The sequence below is a fragment of the Phoca vitulina genome, unplaced genomic scaffold (assembly GCF_004348235.1).
Source record: "Phoca vitulina isolate PV1807 unplaced genomic scaffold, GSC_HSeal_1.0 scaffold73, whole genome shotgun sequence".
NCBI lineage: Eukaryota > Metazoa > Chordata > Mammalia > Carnivora > Phocidae > Phoca > Phoca vitulina.
In genome coordinates this window covers 1,781,256-1,794,629 of record NW_022589776.1, presented here as the reverse complement: position 1 = coordinate 1,794,629, position 13,374 = coordinate 1,781,256, and the positions used below count along the sequence as shown (strand labels likewise).

Genomic DNA, 13,374 nt, shown 5'->3' with positions numbered 1-13,374 from the left:
TAGGAAATAACATTTGAATCTTAGAGAGATAATCCAGGGAAGAAAGAACAGCATGCATATGGGTAGGCAAAGAGGAATAAAAGAATTTAGTGTGTCCAAGGGACTACAGGCAATTTGGTGGATCTGGAGTAGCATTAGGGAACAGTGGTATGGCTGGGGGAGACAGACTGCAAAAATAGGTCAGGCGGAGGTTACATCATGAAGGACTTGTACGTCATGCTAAGGGGTCAAGGCTGCCAACTAGTGCCACAAATGTAACACTAAAGCAGCAAATCACATTTGTTTCCTAGTTAACATCTCAAATGCAAAAAAAATTCAAATTGACCTTACTTACCTTTCAACACTATTGAGATAAGAGGATCCATCATGGCCTCCTACTGCATATAGCAGATCATCAAGAACACTGACCCCAACTCCACATCGCCTTTTGCTCATTGAAGCTACCATTCGCCATTCATTGGTCTGTGGATCATATCGTTCAACACTAGAAATGGCATCTCCACTGCACCAGCCACCGACTGGGGAAGTAAGAGAAGTGGTCAGGAGAATACCTGTCCTAATGCACAGAATGTATCACTCATTGCAAAACTTTAAATTGTGACCTAATGCTTGGACTTACCAAATATGTCTAGAAGCAGGTCAAAACATAAGTTATGACTTTTACTTATGCTACTGGGGTTGCTATAATCTTTAATTTTCTAAATAAGTTAGTATTAGGTCCATTTTATAGAGGAGGGCAAAGACACTAATTTAAATGAGATTGAGAAATAATGTAGCATTTAATAGATAGAGCACTGAATTTAGGTAGAAAACTGGAGTTTGACTGTAACCTCTACTAAGCGATATGATCTTGGGAATATCTTGTAAACTACCTTATTTGTAAAATAAAGAATAAAAATTTAAAAGTGAAATAATATATACATGAAACTGCTTTCTAAAGAATAAAACACTACATAAATGTAATTTGTTATTGAAAACCAAAAGAACTAAAACCTGACAAAAAAATAACAAGCATTGGTGATGTGGAGAAAAGGGAATCCTCATACATTTGCAATGTATTCCTCATGCTACTGGACATGCAAACTGGTGCAGCCACTCTGGAAAACAGTATGGAGGTTCCTCAAAAAATTAAAAATAGAACTACCATACAATCCAGCAATCCCACTTCTGGATATTTATCCAAAGAAAATGAAAACACCAATTCAAAGAGATATGTGAACCCCTGTGTTCAATGTGGCATTATTTACAACAGCCAAGATTTGAAAGCAACCTAAGGGTCTACTGATAAATGAATGGATACCACATACACAACTGAATATTACTCAGCCATAAAAAAGAAGGAAATCTTGCCATTTGCAACAACATAGTTGGATCTAGAGGGATCCAACTAAGTGAAATAAGTCAGATACAGAAAGACAAATAGAACACAATTTCACTTATGTGGAATCTAAAAAACAAAACAAACACACAAAACAAAACAGAAACAAACTCATAGATATAGGAAACAAATGCTGGTTACCAGAGTGGAGGTTTATGGGGTGGCTGAAATAGGTAAAGGGGATTAAGAGGTATAAACTTCCAATATAAAATAAATTAGTTATGGGCATGTAATGTGTAGCATAGGGAATACAGTCAATAATATTGTAATAACTTTGTGTGGTGACACATGGTAAAACAAGGATTATTTTGTAATGCATAAAAAATATCAAACCACTATGATGTATACCTGAAACTAACAAGATATTATATGTTAATTATACTTAAAAAAAACACTATAAATCAGAAGCCTAGGTTTGTTTTTATTCTAGTAGGGGAAGGGATTTTGACTCGTCTATTCATGGTCTCTTAATAGTCCTCTTGTGACCAAAAATAATATAAAAATTCTTATGATATATACTACAAAATACTTTCTGCGTAATCTTAAGCCTGTACTGAATTCTATATTATCCAACATGACATATAAGGTCAGAAAACTTTTTTAAAAAACTACATTTTTCATAACCAGAATGACAGAAGTCAAACTGAGTTCCACAGAGCTTCTTGGAGTACTACCTGAGTATGACCTGAAAAAAAGTGTGGTTATAGCAGATACATTTAATTTGTTATTCTTTCAAATCATCTCTATTCCAATCCAAAATAAGAGCTACATTCTGGAGCTTAAAAAGTTAAGTAAGGATACTGTAATCTCAAAACATCTGAAAAATAATGGTTTCTATAATGTTTTCTAATCTTATTCTAGATGGATGTGAAAACTTACTTCTTTATTTCAAATCTCAATGTGCTGTATACATTTTATTTTTTATGGTGTCATTTAAATCAGAATATTCAAATAATACCAAATCACAGTAGGGTGGGGGATGGGCTAGATGGGTGATGGGTATTAAGGAGGGCACTTGTGATGAGCACTGGGTGTTGTATGTAAATGATGAATGACTGAATTCTACTCTAGAAACCAATATTGCACCTTCATGTTAACTAATTAAAATAAAAACATACTAAATCATAGTAAGTTTGTGTATATTAATTTTAATTTTAATTCTGTTCTAGGATATATGCCAGGAGTTTCAATGTCAGAGAAAACATCTTAAAATCCAAAATAAAATTTGGCTGCAAATGTGAGGGTTATAAGCATATAAGACAAATCAAATAGCCTAACCACCAAACCTTGGTCACAATTTTACAATGGGAGCCATTAAAACCAACTTTTTTTGGATTATCTGGCTCCAAATCAAATTATTACCACTTCATAAATTGTGTCCTCTGATACTAACAACAACAACAACAAAAAAATAGGTCTTTAGGAAAGAAAATTTCAATATTTCCTGTGACCTGGGGAACAAGAAAAGGAAAGCATCAATTCCACTGTCTCATGGCAACTTTACCTGTATTATGATTTCTGAGGCAACAAGTGATAATATAGCTGGGACAGAACTAGTTAAGTTATTATAAGCTAAATATAGCTATATTTAGCAAAATAAAGTGTATGCATGTCCTTGCCATGAGAACGCTCAATTTGAGTTAAGAAATGTACCTAAGGAAAAATATTGCTGAAAAACAAACAAAGAAACATGGTGAGATGTTGACTCTAAAAAAAATTACTTCAAAGACAGATTTGGTCAAAAAGTATTACCTTAAAGAAGGCAACTTTTAGAAAGTATCTGGAATAAGGATCACTGAACTGTGAAAACCTAAAAAAACCCTAAACAAAACAGAAACACAAAATGATAAGCATCAAGAAGTCTAATGGAAAACAAGAGGACAGGCCAGAAGATATCAGGAGAAGTAAAATGCTCCTGAGTAAAAAATTACTAAGATTATAGATTTGATCTTAGGTTTCCAGGGTTTCCACAGAGTGATGAAGAAAGGAAGGCTCAATTTTCCAAAGTTAAGTGAGAATTGGTAATTTGGCATTCTAAAGATAATGAAAACAAAATTGCAATAAAAACCAAAAGAAACTGAAGATTAAGCTTTACTAAAGTAGAGACAGATAGGTCAAGATCTAAAATAATGTCAGTGAACAGTATCACTCAAGAATGATATTCAGATCTGGAAAACATAAAAAGACAGAGAAAGCTGGGAAAAACCAAAGCAGTTGTAAAGGAAAAGACCTAATGGCTCTTCTCTACAAATGAAAATGTAAAGCTTCATAGTGTAAAAAAAGATGGTAGATAATTTAACTTTTCTTCTTTATATTTTTCGGTTTCTTTTTAAAGATTTTTATTTATTTATTGAGAGAGAGAGAGAATGATAGAGAGCATGAGAGGGAGGAGGGTCAGAGGGAGAAGCAGACTCCCTGCTAAGCTGGGAGCCCGATGCGGGACTCAATCCTGGGACTCCAGGATCATGACCTGAGCTGAAGGCAGTTGCTTAACCAACTGAGCCACCCAGGTGCCCCTTATATTTTTTTGTTAATCAAAATTTCTTATTTATTTGAGAGAGAGCACGCACGAGTGTGTGTGTGCATGGGCATGCATGGGGGAGGGGTAGAGAAAAAGGGGGAGAGAGAACCCCAAGCAAGCTTTGCCCCCCAGTGAAGCCCCACACCAGGTTCGATCTCATGACCTGGAGATCACGACCTAAGCCTAAATCAAGAGTCAGGCGCCCAACTGCCTGAGCCACCCAGGTACCCTGTTAATCAAAATTTTTATACCACATATATATTATCAGAAAAATAAAGGTGTTATTTATTTTAAAAGATTTTATCCATTCATTTGAGAGAGAGAGTGCACTAGTGGGGGGAGGGGCAGAAGGAGAGGGAGAGCAGAGTGTGGAGCCTGATGTGGGGCCCAATCCCAGGACCCCGAGATCATGACCTGAGCTGAAGTCAGATGCTTAACCAACTGAGCCAACCAGGTGCCCCAAAGGTGTTATTTTTTATTTTTTTAAAGATTTTATTTATTTGACAGAGAGAGACACAGTGAGAGGGAACACAAAGCAGGGGGAGTGGGAGAGGGAGAAGCAGGCTTCCCGCTGAGCAGGGAGCCCAATGTGGGGCTAGATCCCAGGACCGTGGGATCATGACCTGAGCCGAAGGCAGACGCTTAATGACTGAGCCACCCAGGCACCCCAAAGGTGTTATTTAAAAATAGGTTATCTTTCATATGCAAAGTGACATTAGTAATCCGTTAATGCTACTGGCATGTGCTTTCCAATTTCCTTTTTCCATCAGTCATGGTGGGTTGATGCTCATTTCTCACTAGTATTCCTCAGGATCAACAGCATGTAATTAATCTTTATTGAGTGCCTATTCTGATAAGATTGCTACACAATCTAGAAACTACAAAGATAAATTAGAAATGGTCCTTGCCTTCAAGTAGTTAACAATATTGTCAAGGAATCAGATACTCAATCAGCAATGTGAAATTATGTGATTACTAGCAGGAATTTGAGATCATAAAACTGATCCAATTTAGCTGGCTTCTAAAGAAGACAAAGTATGGTTTCATTAATACCATGATCTTTTTTTTTTAAAGATTTTATTTTTAAGTAATCCCTACACTCAACATGGGGCTTAAAACTGCAACCCTGAGACCAAGAGTCACACACTCCACCAACTGAGCCAGCCAGGTGCCTCAAAAGGTGTTCTTTTTTTCCCCTATACCCAATGTGGGGCTTGAACTCATGACCCTGAGATCAAGAGTCACATGCTTTACTGACTGAGCGAGCTAGGCACCCAATACCATGATTTAATCAAAGAGGCAAATTAGATTTTCATGAAGATAGTTACACACTGAAAACATGCCACCTGACAATTTATAATCAGGTCACATTGGAAAAATATGGTAGAAATCAGCAGGATAAAGATGGCAGCTGTTGAATAACTCAAGCGAAGTCAAGTTTAAATTCCTATTTAAGGAGCTACATTAGTGTCTCTCAGCATTCCCAAAGGTATGCCTTGTCTAGTTCCACTGGATTGGTATCCCCACTGAAGCCAGAGAAGACCCTGGACATGAAATATACTCTCCATATACCCTTTTGGCTTAGCCTCTAGCTTTTGATCATAGGGAGGAAGTTCTCTTCAGTTTCATTTGTCTGAGTTCCTGTTACCTTCCCCTCTGTTAATCTAGTTCTTAATCATCGCCAGAATGTTCTGAGGCTGATGAAACAGTACTGTACTGTCATCCCTAGTCAGGAATTAAACCTAACAGTCAGCCAAATAAAATAGTTAATAGATCTTCATAATAATGGACATAACTCCACAAAGATGGCCTTACTACTACATTCCTAAAACCAACACATCATGAAGCCACAGGTACCAAATAATTAGATCTTGCAGGCTTCTAATTTTAAAAACAGACAATTGACTTTCAAAATTGAAAAGAGAGGGGGTGCCTGACTGGTTCAGTTGAGTACAGCATGCGACTCTTGATCTCAGGCTTGTGAGTTCAAGCCTGATGCTGGACGTGGAGCCTACTTAAAAATTTTTTTTAAATAAAATAAAATATCAAAATTGGGAAAGAGAAACTCTAAGACTGGTATGTGGGGGCAAGGATACAGACGTAGGTGTGAGCATGCAAGTGTCTGTGTAAACCCACACAAACAGGTGAATATGTAACTGTGCATGCACACATAGGAATGAAAGCCATAGGAATAAATAAGAGTGATAATACAAATGATAAATCTATTAATAACAATGGAGACATGTGGACACTGGAAGTATGAGAGAATTCAGTGCATAGTGAATTAATAATTAAGTTTGAAATTTAAAACAAGAATGAAGAAATTCCTTCAAAAGAGAAAAAAAAAAGCCTGATGAAGATTAAGGAGAAAAAGAAAACTTGGCATCAATTTTCTTCTGGAAGAAATACTATTCTCTCTCTCTCCCAAGTCAATCAATCAATCAATCAATCAATCAATTTAAAAAAAAACGGGGGGTTGGCACCTGGGTGGCCAGGTGTCCACCTTGTGATTTCAGCTGAGGTCATGATCTCATGGGTCATGGGATCAAGCCCCATGTCGAGCTCCAGGCACAGCGGGGAGTCTGCTTGGGATTCTCTCTTCCTCCCCGTCTGTCCCTTCCCCTGCTCTTAAATGTGCTCTCTCTCTCCCTCTCAAATAAATAAAAAAAGAAATACTATAATATCCTCTACATGAAGAAATTTATATGAAAAAATTTAAAAAGAGAGAATTCAAAACAGAAATTATCAAATTTTTCTTCTTTTTAAAAAAGATTATTTGAGAGAAAGAGAGAGCAGGGGGAGGGGGAGAGGTGGAGAGGGGGGAGAGAGAATCTCAAGCAGATTCCGTAATGGGTGTAGGCCTGACCGGGGCTCGATCTCAAGACCCTGAGATCATGACCTAAGCTGAAACCAAGAGTTGGACGCTCAACTGGCTGAGCCACCAAGGTGCCTCTTCTAAAAATATAGGGGAAAATATATTTCCACGTGCCAAGAGAAAATTAAACTGGAAAGAAAAAGATAGACAGTGGTTAGGCTGACAGAAAAGGATACTATGCCCCAGAGATTGCATGAAATTCCCTGATGAGAAGGAATGGAACACTTCACAAATTAAAATGGGACAGGGCGCCTGGGTGGCTCAGTTGGTTAAGCGACTGCCTTCGGCTCAGGTCATGATCCTGGAGTCCCTGGATCGAGTCCCGCATCGGGCTCCCTGCTCGGCGGGGAGCCTGCTTCTCCCTCTGACCCTCCCCCCTCTCATGTGCTCTCTCTCTCTCTCTCTCATTCTCTCTGTCTCAAATAAATAAATAAAATCTTTAAAAAAAATAAAAATAAAATAAAATGGGACAAAAGAATCCAAGCATACCTACATCTAAGAAACCATGGAATTAGTGCAAGTTGGGAGCTTAAATACAAATTCTACAGTAAGTCCTCGCTAGCTACATGAATCAGAATTAGAAAAAAAATTCAAAGAACTTGCTACAGACTGAATGTTTGTATGCCCCATCAAAATTTGTATGTTGAAATCTAGTCCCCAGTGTGATGGTATTAGGAGGTGGGGCCTTTGCGAGGTGCTTAGGTCATGAGGGCAGAGCTTTCATGAATGGGATTAGTGCTCTTATAAAGGAGACCTCAGAAAGTTCCCTTGTCCCTACTACCGAGTAAGGACACAGCAAAAAGATGAGAAGACGACCCTCCATGAAGAAGCAGGTGGGCCCTCATGAGACACAGAATCTGCTGGTGACTTACCTTGGACTTCCCAGCCTCCAGAACTGTGAGAAATAAATTTATGTTTATAACCACCCAGTCTCTGGTTTTCTGTTAGAGTAGTCCAAATGGACTAAGACAGAACCAGTAAGAAGTAGTTTGACTAAACAGTGAGAAAGTTGTTCAGGTGAGCAAGGTAGCTGAGTTTACATGGAAGGAAGGGAAACATCTGAGGCTAAAAATTGTCAGAGATTTAGGAGTAGAGAATAGGAGCAAAATGATATAGCAGGTTGTCTTGGTCTCAATCTAGCTCAGTAGAGCTAGGAAAGCATGTAACTGTTTAATGTAATGTTTTTTGACAGAATTAATGCATGTGACTCATTTTAACAAAACATCCATTGCATGACATTTTTAGACTTATATAAAAATAGAGCACTCTCGGAGAATACCAGTGTTGGATCATGAGTTAACAATCAAGCTACAAGGTAACTTATTATGTGTTTCTTATGACAGTGGATATCAGTTTAACATGTGGGAAAATATTCAGTTTAGTCACAGTATATTAAGACCCAAACCTGCAAAGAGTACTTCTCCACATCGAATAGGTTTCCGTGGTCTTGTCCTTGGTCCTTGCATTAGTGGTCGTTCTTGAGGCAATAGGAGATAGTTTTTAGCTTCATCTACCAAGTCCCTGTGGAGAAAATTTTGCCTTTATTCCAAATGTCTAAATAACATTGTTAGTCAAATCCCAATATGGTTTAGGAATATGTACGTCGGCAAAGGGGAACAAGCATAAATCAAACCAAATCATGAATGCCAGCCAATATTTAAAAAGTCACAAACTTGAGAGAAATGATGCCAGTCACACTATGAGTTGTAAATTGATTGGTATTTCCATCATGACTTCCTATCTTAGTATAAACTTTAGCTTAAAACTTAATATGCTTGGGGCCAACAATAACTTATGGGAAACTAAAACTTACAACTCAATTACCAGCCTGCATGGTTATTGCTTTCTAATGAATTTTACTAGATTCTGCAGGATACTGGCAAAGCAGTACATCAGCCCTGGCATTAGATATTTGTTAGATTAATTAAATAATAAAACTATGTCAAAAATTGGATTGCTAAAAAGAAACACTATACTGTCATTTAATATTAAGTGGCTATCTGGTACCATATGAAATGGTTTATTCTCAACAAGTCTACTGAGGATGAACAAATTTTTTTTTTCTGTCTATTAAGGTACTTTCTGAGAAGATCCTAGTAATTATACTTGTTGAATACAATATCCTAATACAAATCTATTCATGTATGTACTCCTCTCACTTGAGTCCTCTGAGTTATTCAGTGCCTGATCAGTGCAAATTCAATCTGTTACTCTGTTCTTTCTCAATTTTGGAAGTGTTTCCTAAAATACATTTTCATTTCTCTAGCTTTTTATGTTACAAAGAGTAAATTATTATTGCAGAACCAGTCCTAATCATGACCCAATAATGCACTTCCAATATATGGGTTTGATAAGACCCCTTCTGAGTTTATTTATCCTAAAAAACCCCAAAAAACCAACAGCCCCTCCACCCCCCAAATCCCAAGCTGATGACCAAGAGTTTTTTCAAGCTTCCTCAGCCTTAAAAACAAAGACTGTGATCTCCTAATATCCGGTTTTTAATTAAGTGTTCAGGGGTTCCTAGAAAGAGTACTATAGAGCTAATACTTAGCAAGCCAACCCAAAATTAATAGTAACAACAAGAACACTTACAGCTATGTGTCAGCCCCTGTTTTAAGGGCTTAATATGTATTAACTTGCCAATCCCCACCACAGCCCTATGAAATAGGTACTATTATTATCCCTGCTTTACAGATGAAGAAACCATAGCAGAATGAGGTTAAAGTAACTTGCCTAAGGTCCCACAGCTAGTAAATGTCACGAGGTCAGGATATCAGGAAGGGGCTTCTTTTAAAAGTGACTTTGGAAGTACCTTTACTTTGTGCATCAGAATCAGTACAATCTGATTTATGTTTTAGGGGGGAGGGGCATCTTTGCATTGTTTCTTCAGATTTCAAATCCATAATTCTTATGGTTTTCCTTCTGCTATTGTCAATATTTGAGGGAATTAATTGCCATTTGTCTGTTTTTTAAATTTAAGAGACGAATATCTAAAACTCCCTCTGACATATCTTGTTAAAGGGACAGGCTTCAGATTATAGAAGAAATGCAAATGAATCTACGTGTTCTACCTCTGTTCTAGAGATGCCTAATACTAGAACAAGTTTCTTTAGTCACTAAGGGAGACCCAAAGGTCAGTATAGTCTAAGAAGTTCTGAGTATTGACTTGCTCTTTCATTTTTATATATAGAACATGTTGGGGGGAGAAAATGGTTAAAAACACCATATAGTTTGGTTGGAATCTAAATCTTAAAATCTATCAAACTGGGAAAAGTAATTTTTAAATTGTGTGTATATTACAGAGATAGCCCAATAAAATAGGTATCTTGTTTGTATTACAAAAGCATTTAGAATTTCTTTCAATCAAAATACATTATGAAACTACTCCACCAAACTCTAGTGGAAACCCTTCCACAGGGGCTTGAGGAGTAGTCCTTTGACTCTGTCTACATCCTCAGAAAGCAAGGCTGGTCCTATTCCCTAGGCAGGCATATGTGATAGAATGAAAAAATGCTCCTGACACTTTTTGACAGAGTCAACAGCATTATTTATCTCAAGAAAAACATGTATTAGCAGAGAACTGCCTCTTCAAATTCAAGCTTGCATTAAAATCTTAGAAATCTACCTCTTTATTGCCACTTCTACACCAATTAGCACCACACATAAAAACTAATGGAATGGAATACTGGAAGCTCAGTCCTCTCTTCTTCCATCTCCTCCTCTTGACCCTAACCCAGAAGAAAAACCTGTTAAATATTGCCCTGGTGTCAGCACTAAGAAATACAAATATTTAGGAATCAAGACAAATAAGGAAATTGGGAGAAAATAGGAATGCTTAGTTGTTGATTTTTCCCACCCAGGGCCACTCATACCTGCATTCTTCATCACTTTTGATGAGGGGATCAGAGCCTACGGTGCCCACCAGGAACTTGGGACTAAGCAAAGGCAGACGAACATGTTGCAGCACCTAAGAGATAATAAATACTGTTAAAGGCATGAGTTCCCACTTGCAAGATATTTAAGAGAATACATAACCCATGCTCCCATACTGTGTTTTCAATTGCTTTGGGATCTAATAATAATAATAAGAAGAAGAATAAGAACAAGAACATTAAACATTTCATTTAGTGATCACTTATGGCCCATATCATCCCTTTCCTCTTCAAAATGTAACAGGATTTCCAAGACACATTGGGATGGGAAGCAAGATAATTGCCATCCTTGCTTTCTTTTGTTCATTTAGTACCATTTAGGTTCTGACTTGTGCTATACCCTAACCTAGAGCTGATGCAAGATAGAGAGGAAGCTAAGGAGCAAAAAGTTCATAATAATAAACACTTAAAATGTTTCTAAACACTATGTCCTTGATTTACTGGGAGACAGATGATCTCTCTTGCAGTCTAATGTAAGGGACAGTGACAACGGTTTCTTTTTTGCAAGCCAAATATATACTATTTCATCTAGTACAAAAAAGACAGTTACTTGGAGAAAGGTTTCCAACATACCTGGGGTAACTGAGGACGTCTTTCTTGAATACTGTATTTGACCCAGGCCATCACTGCATTGAACACCTGTTCTTCACTGCGAACATTTAGTTCATCACTAGATATTATATCAATGAGCTGATTGGCTGGAAGCAACATGAACTCTTCACTTTCCATTACCTGTTCAAAGTTAGGTAAGAATAAAGAAAAAAAACCCTGTGACCACATTTAATGTACTGTTTCAATATTGTCCTTCAGGGTTATGGGGCAAAGCTCTATTTCATAATGGAGCTGAAGTTCAAAAGAGAAGAAAGGGAAGAAAAATTTAAAAAAGGGAACAAAGAGGCAGAGCACGGAGGACTTTTAGGACAATGAAACTACCCTTTATAGTACTACAATGATGGGCACATTTGTCAAAACCCACAGAATGTATAACAGCACCAGTGAACTCTAATTATGGACTTTAGGTGATGATAACATGTCAATATAGGTTCATCAATTTTAACAAACGTACCTCTCTGGTGCAGGATATTGATAACAGGGATAACAGTGTGTGTGTAAATGGGGCATATGGGAACTCTGAACTTTCTGCTCCATTTTGCTGCGAACTTAAAACTGCTCTAAAAAATAAAGTTTGGGGGTACCTGGGTGGTAGAGTCAGTTGTGATCTCAGGGTCATGAGCTCGAGACCCACATTGGGTTCCGTGCTCAGCTCAGAGTCTGCCTAAGTTTCTCTCTCCCTCTCCCTCTGCCCCTCCCCTCTGTGCACTTTCTCTCTCTCTAAAATAAATAAAATCTTTAGAAAAAAATAAAGTTTATTTAAAAAAGGGGTAGGGAAACAAAAGAGAGTACCGAGGACATAATTAAAATTTAGGAAAAATAGTAATTTGTGATTCAAGCAATTTAAGAAAAAGGAAAGCTGTTTTTCTAAAATGAAGTATCAAAATATAAGTTTACATTCAAAATAAACTAAACTACACCAAATTATAACTCCAGAAATATGAGGCATACAAAAAATCAGAGGAAGTTTTCAGAGGAAGACTGGTTGCTGAAAGAGCAATGTCTTGGGCAGAAACACCAAGGGGCCAGTTTAAAAAAAAAGAATGAGGGTATCAGCAATTCTACAAGCAAGAATGAATATACTGAGGAGAGCATTAGACACATGAAAATCTCTGAGAATCAAACCACTCTGAGGAGCAACCATGGAGATGAAATGGCAATAAGAATATTACCTTGCTGTGCAGTCCAGCCACAAATCCCAAGATCTTATAAATCTTGTCATCGGTATGTAGAGTAAAAGGGGCAAAGTGCAATGTGGAGGAGGGAAACAGGACTGCTACACTCCACGTGGTTTGTTCTCTCATTCGAAGATTGTGCTACATGTGATGTCTATTATCTATTAGTGCAGGAAGGATATGGTTAAGAGCGCTAATTCCTACTGTGTGACCTCTAATGCAGATGATGTACTCTCTTGAGAGGGCTTTTTTTATGATCAAAAAGTCAGAATATTTAGCAGGATACGAGATCAGCCATAGCAATTTGAGTATTTGATTAAGAATGTTTTTTCCCAAGTACATTAGGAAAAAATGCAAATCCCAAAACCATGACGGCCATAAGGTCAGCTGTACTTACAGTAGAAAATACTAATGAACTCCACAATTTTTATAGGCACAAATTTTCAAATCATCTGGTGAGAAATCTTCTGGAGGTCAGGAAATTAAATAGGTTACCTCCAAATTTTAGCTGAGGTTGCTTACCCAGGCAACTCAGTAGTTAGAATGACTGCATTGTACTCTGTGTGGCAGGGTTGTCAGAAGTAGTAAATCAAACAAAGGACATACTTAACACTAAAAAATTACCTGTTGTTCATCTGAAATTTAAAGTTAACCGGGCAGCCTGTATTTTATCTGGCAACCCCATGGTGGGGCTATAAAACCATGGGCAAAATTGGGGGCCTGGCCCCCAATTAGATGTGCTGGCCTTCACAAGATTGCATGCAAGACTGTAGCCATGGCTGTATCTTACTTTCTTATTAACTTTTTCACTCTGATCTCTTAACTTAAACACAAAGGTGGTATCATATATCTCTGTGAAGTGCCTTAGCATTCTTTTGGAT

At 37.5% G+C, this 13,374-nt stretch overlaps 1 protein-coding gene across 2 annotated transcripts in view; it reads right to left on the bottom strand.

Moving 5' to 3' along the window:
• KLHL20 (kelch like family member 20) overlaps window positions 1-13,374 on the bottom strand; it is a 57,995-nt gene that overhangs the window by 17,343 nt on the left and 27,278 nt on the right. For both annotated transcript variants that reach the window (XM_032393433.1, XM_032393434.1), the window contains 4 exons: window positions 11,280-11,438; window positions 10,647-10,741; window positions 8,180-8,295; window positions 335-518 (listed from right to left, as the gene is read on the bottom strand). In XM_032393433.1, coding sequence (XP_032249324.1) covers window positions 335-518; window positions 8,180-8,295; window positions 10,647-10,741; window positions 11,280-11,438 — 554 coding nt within the window. The remainder of the gene's footprint in view (window positions 1-334; window positions 519-8,179; window positions 8,296-10,646; window positions 10,742-11,279; window positions 11,439-13,374) is intronic.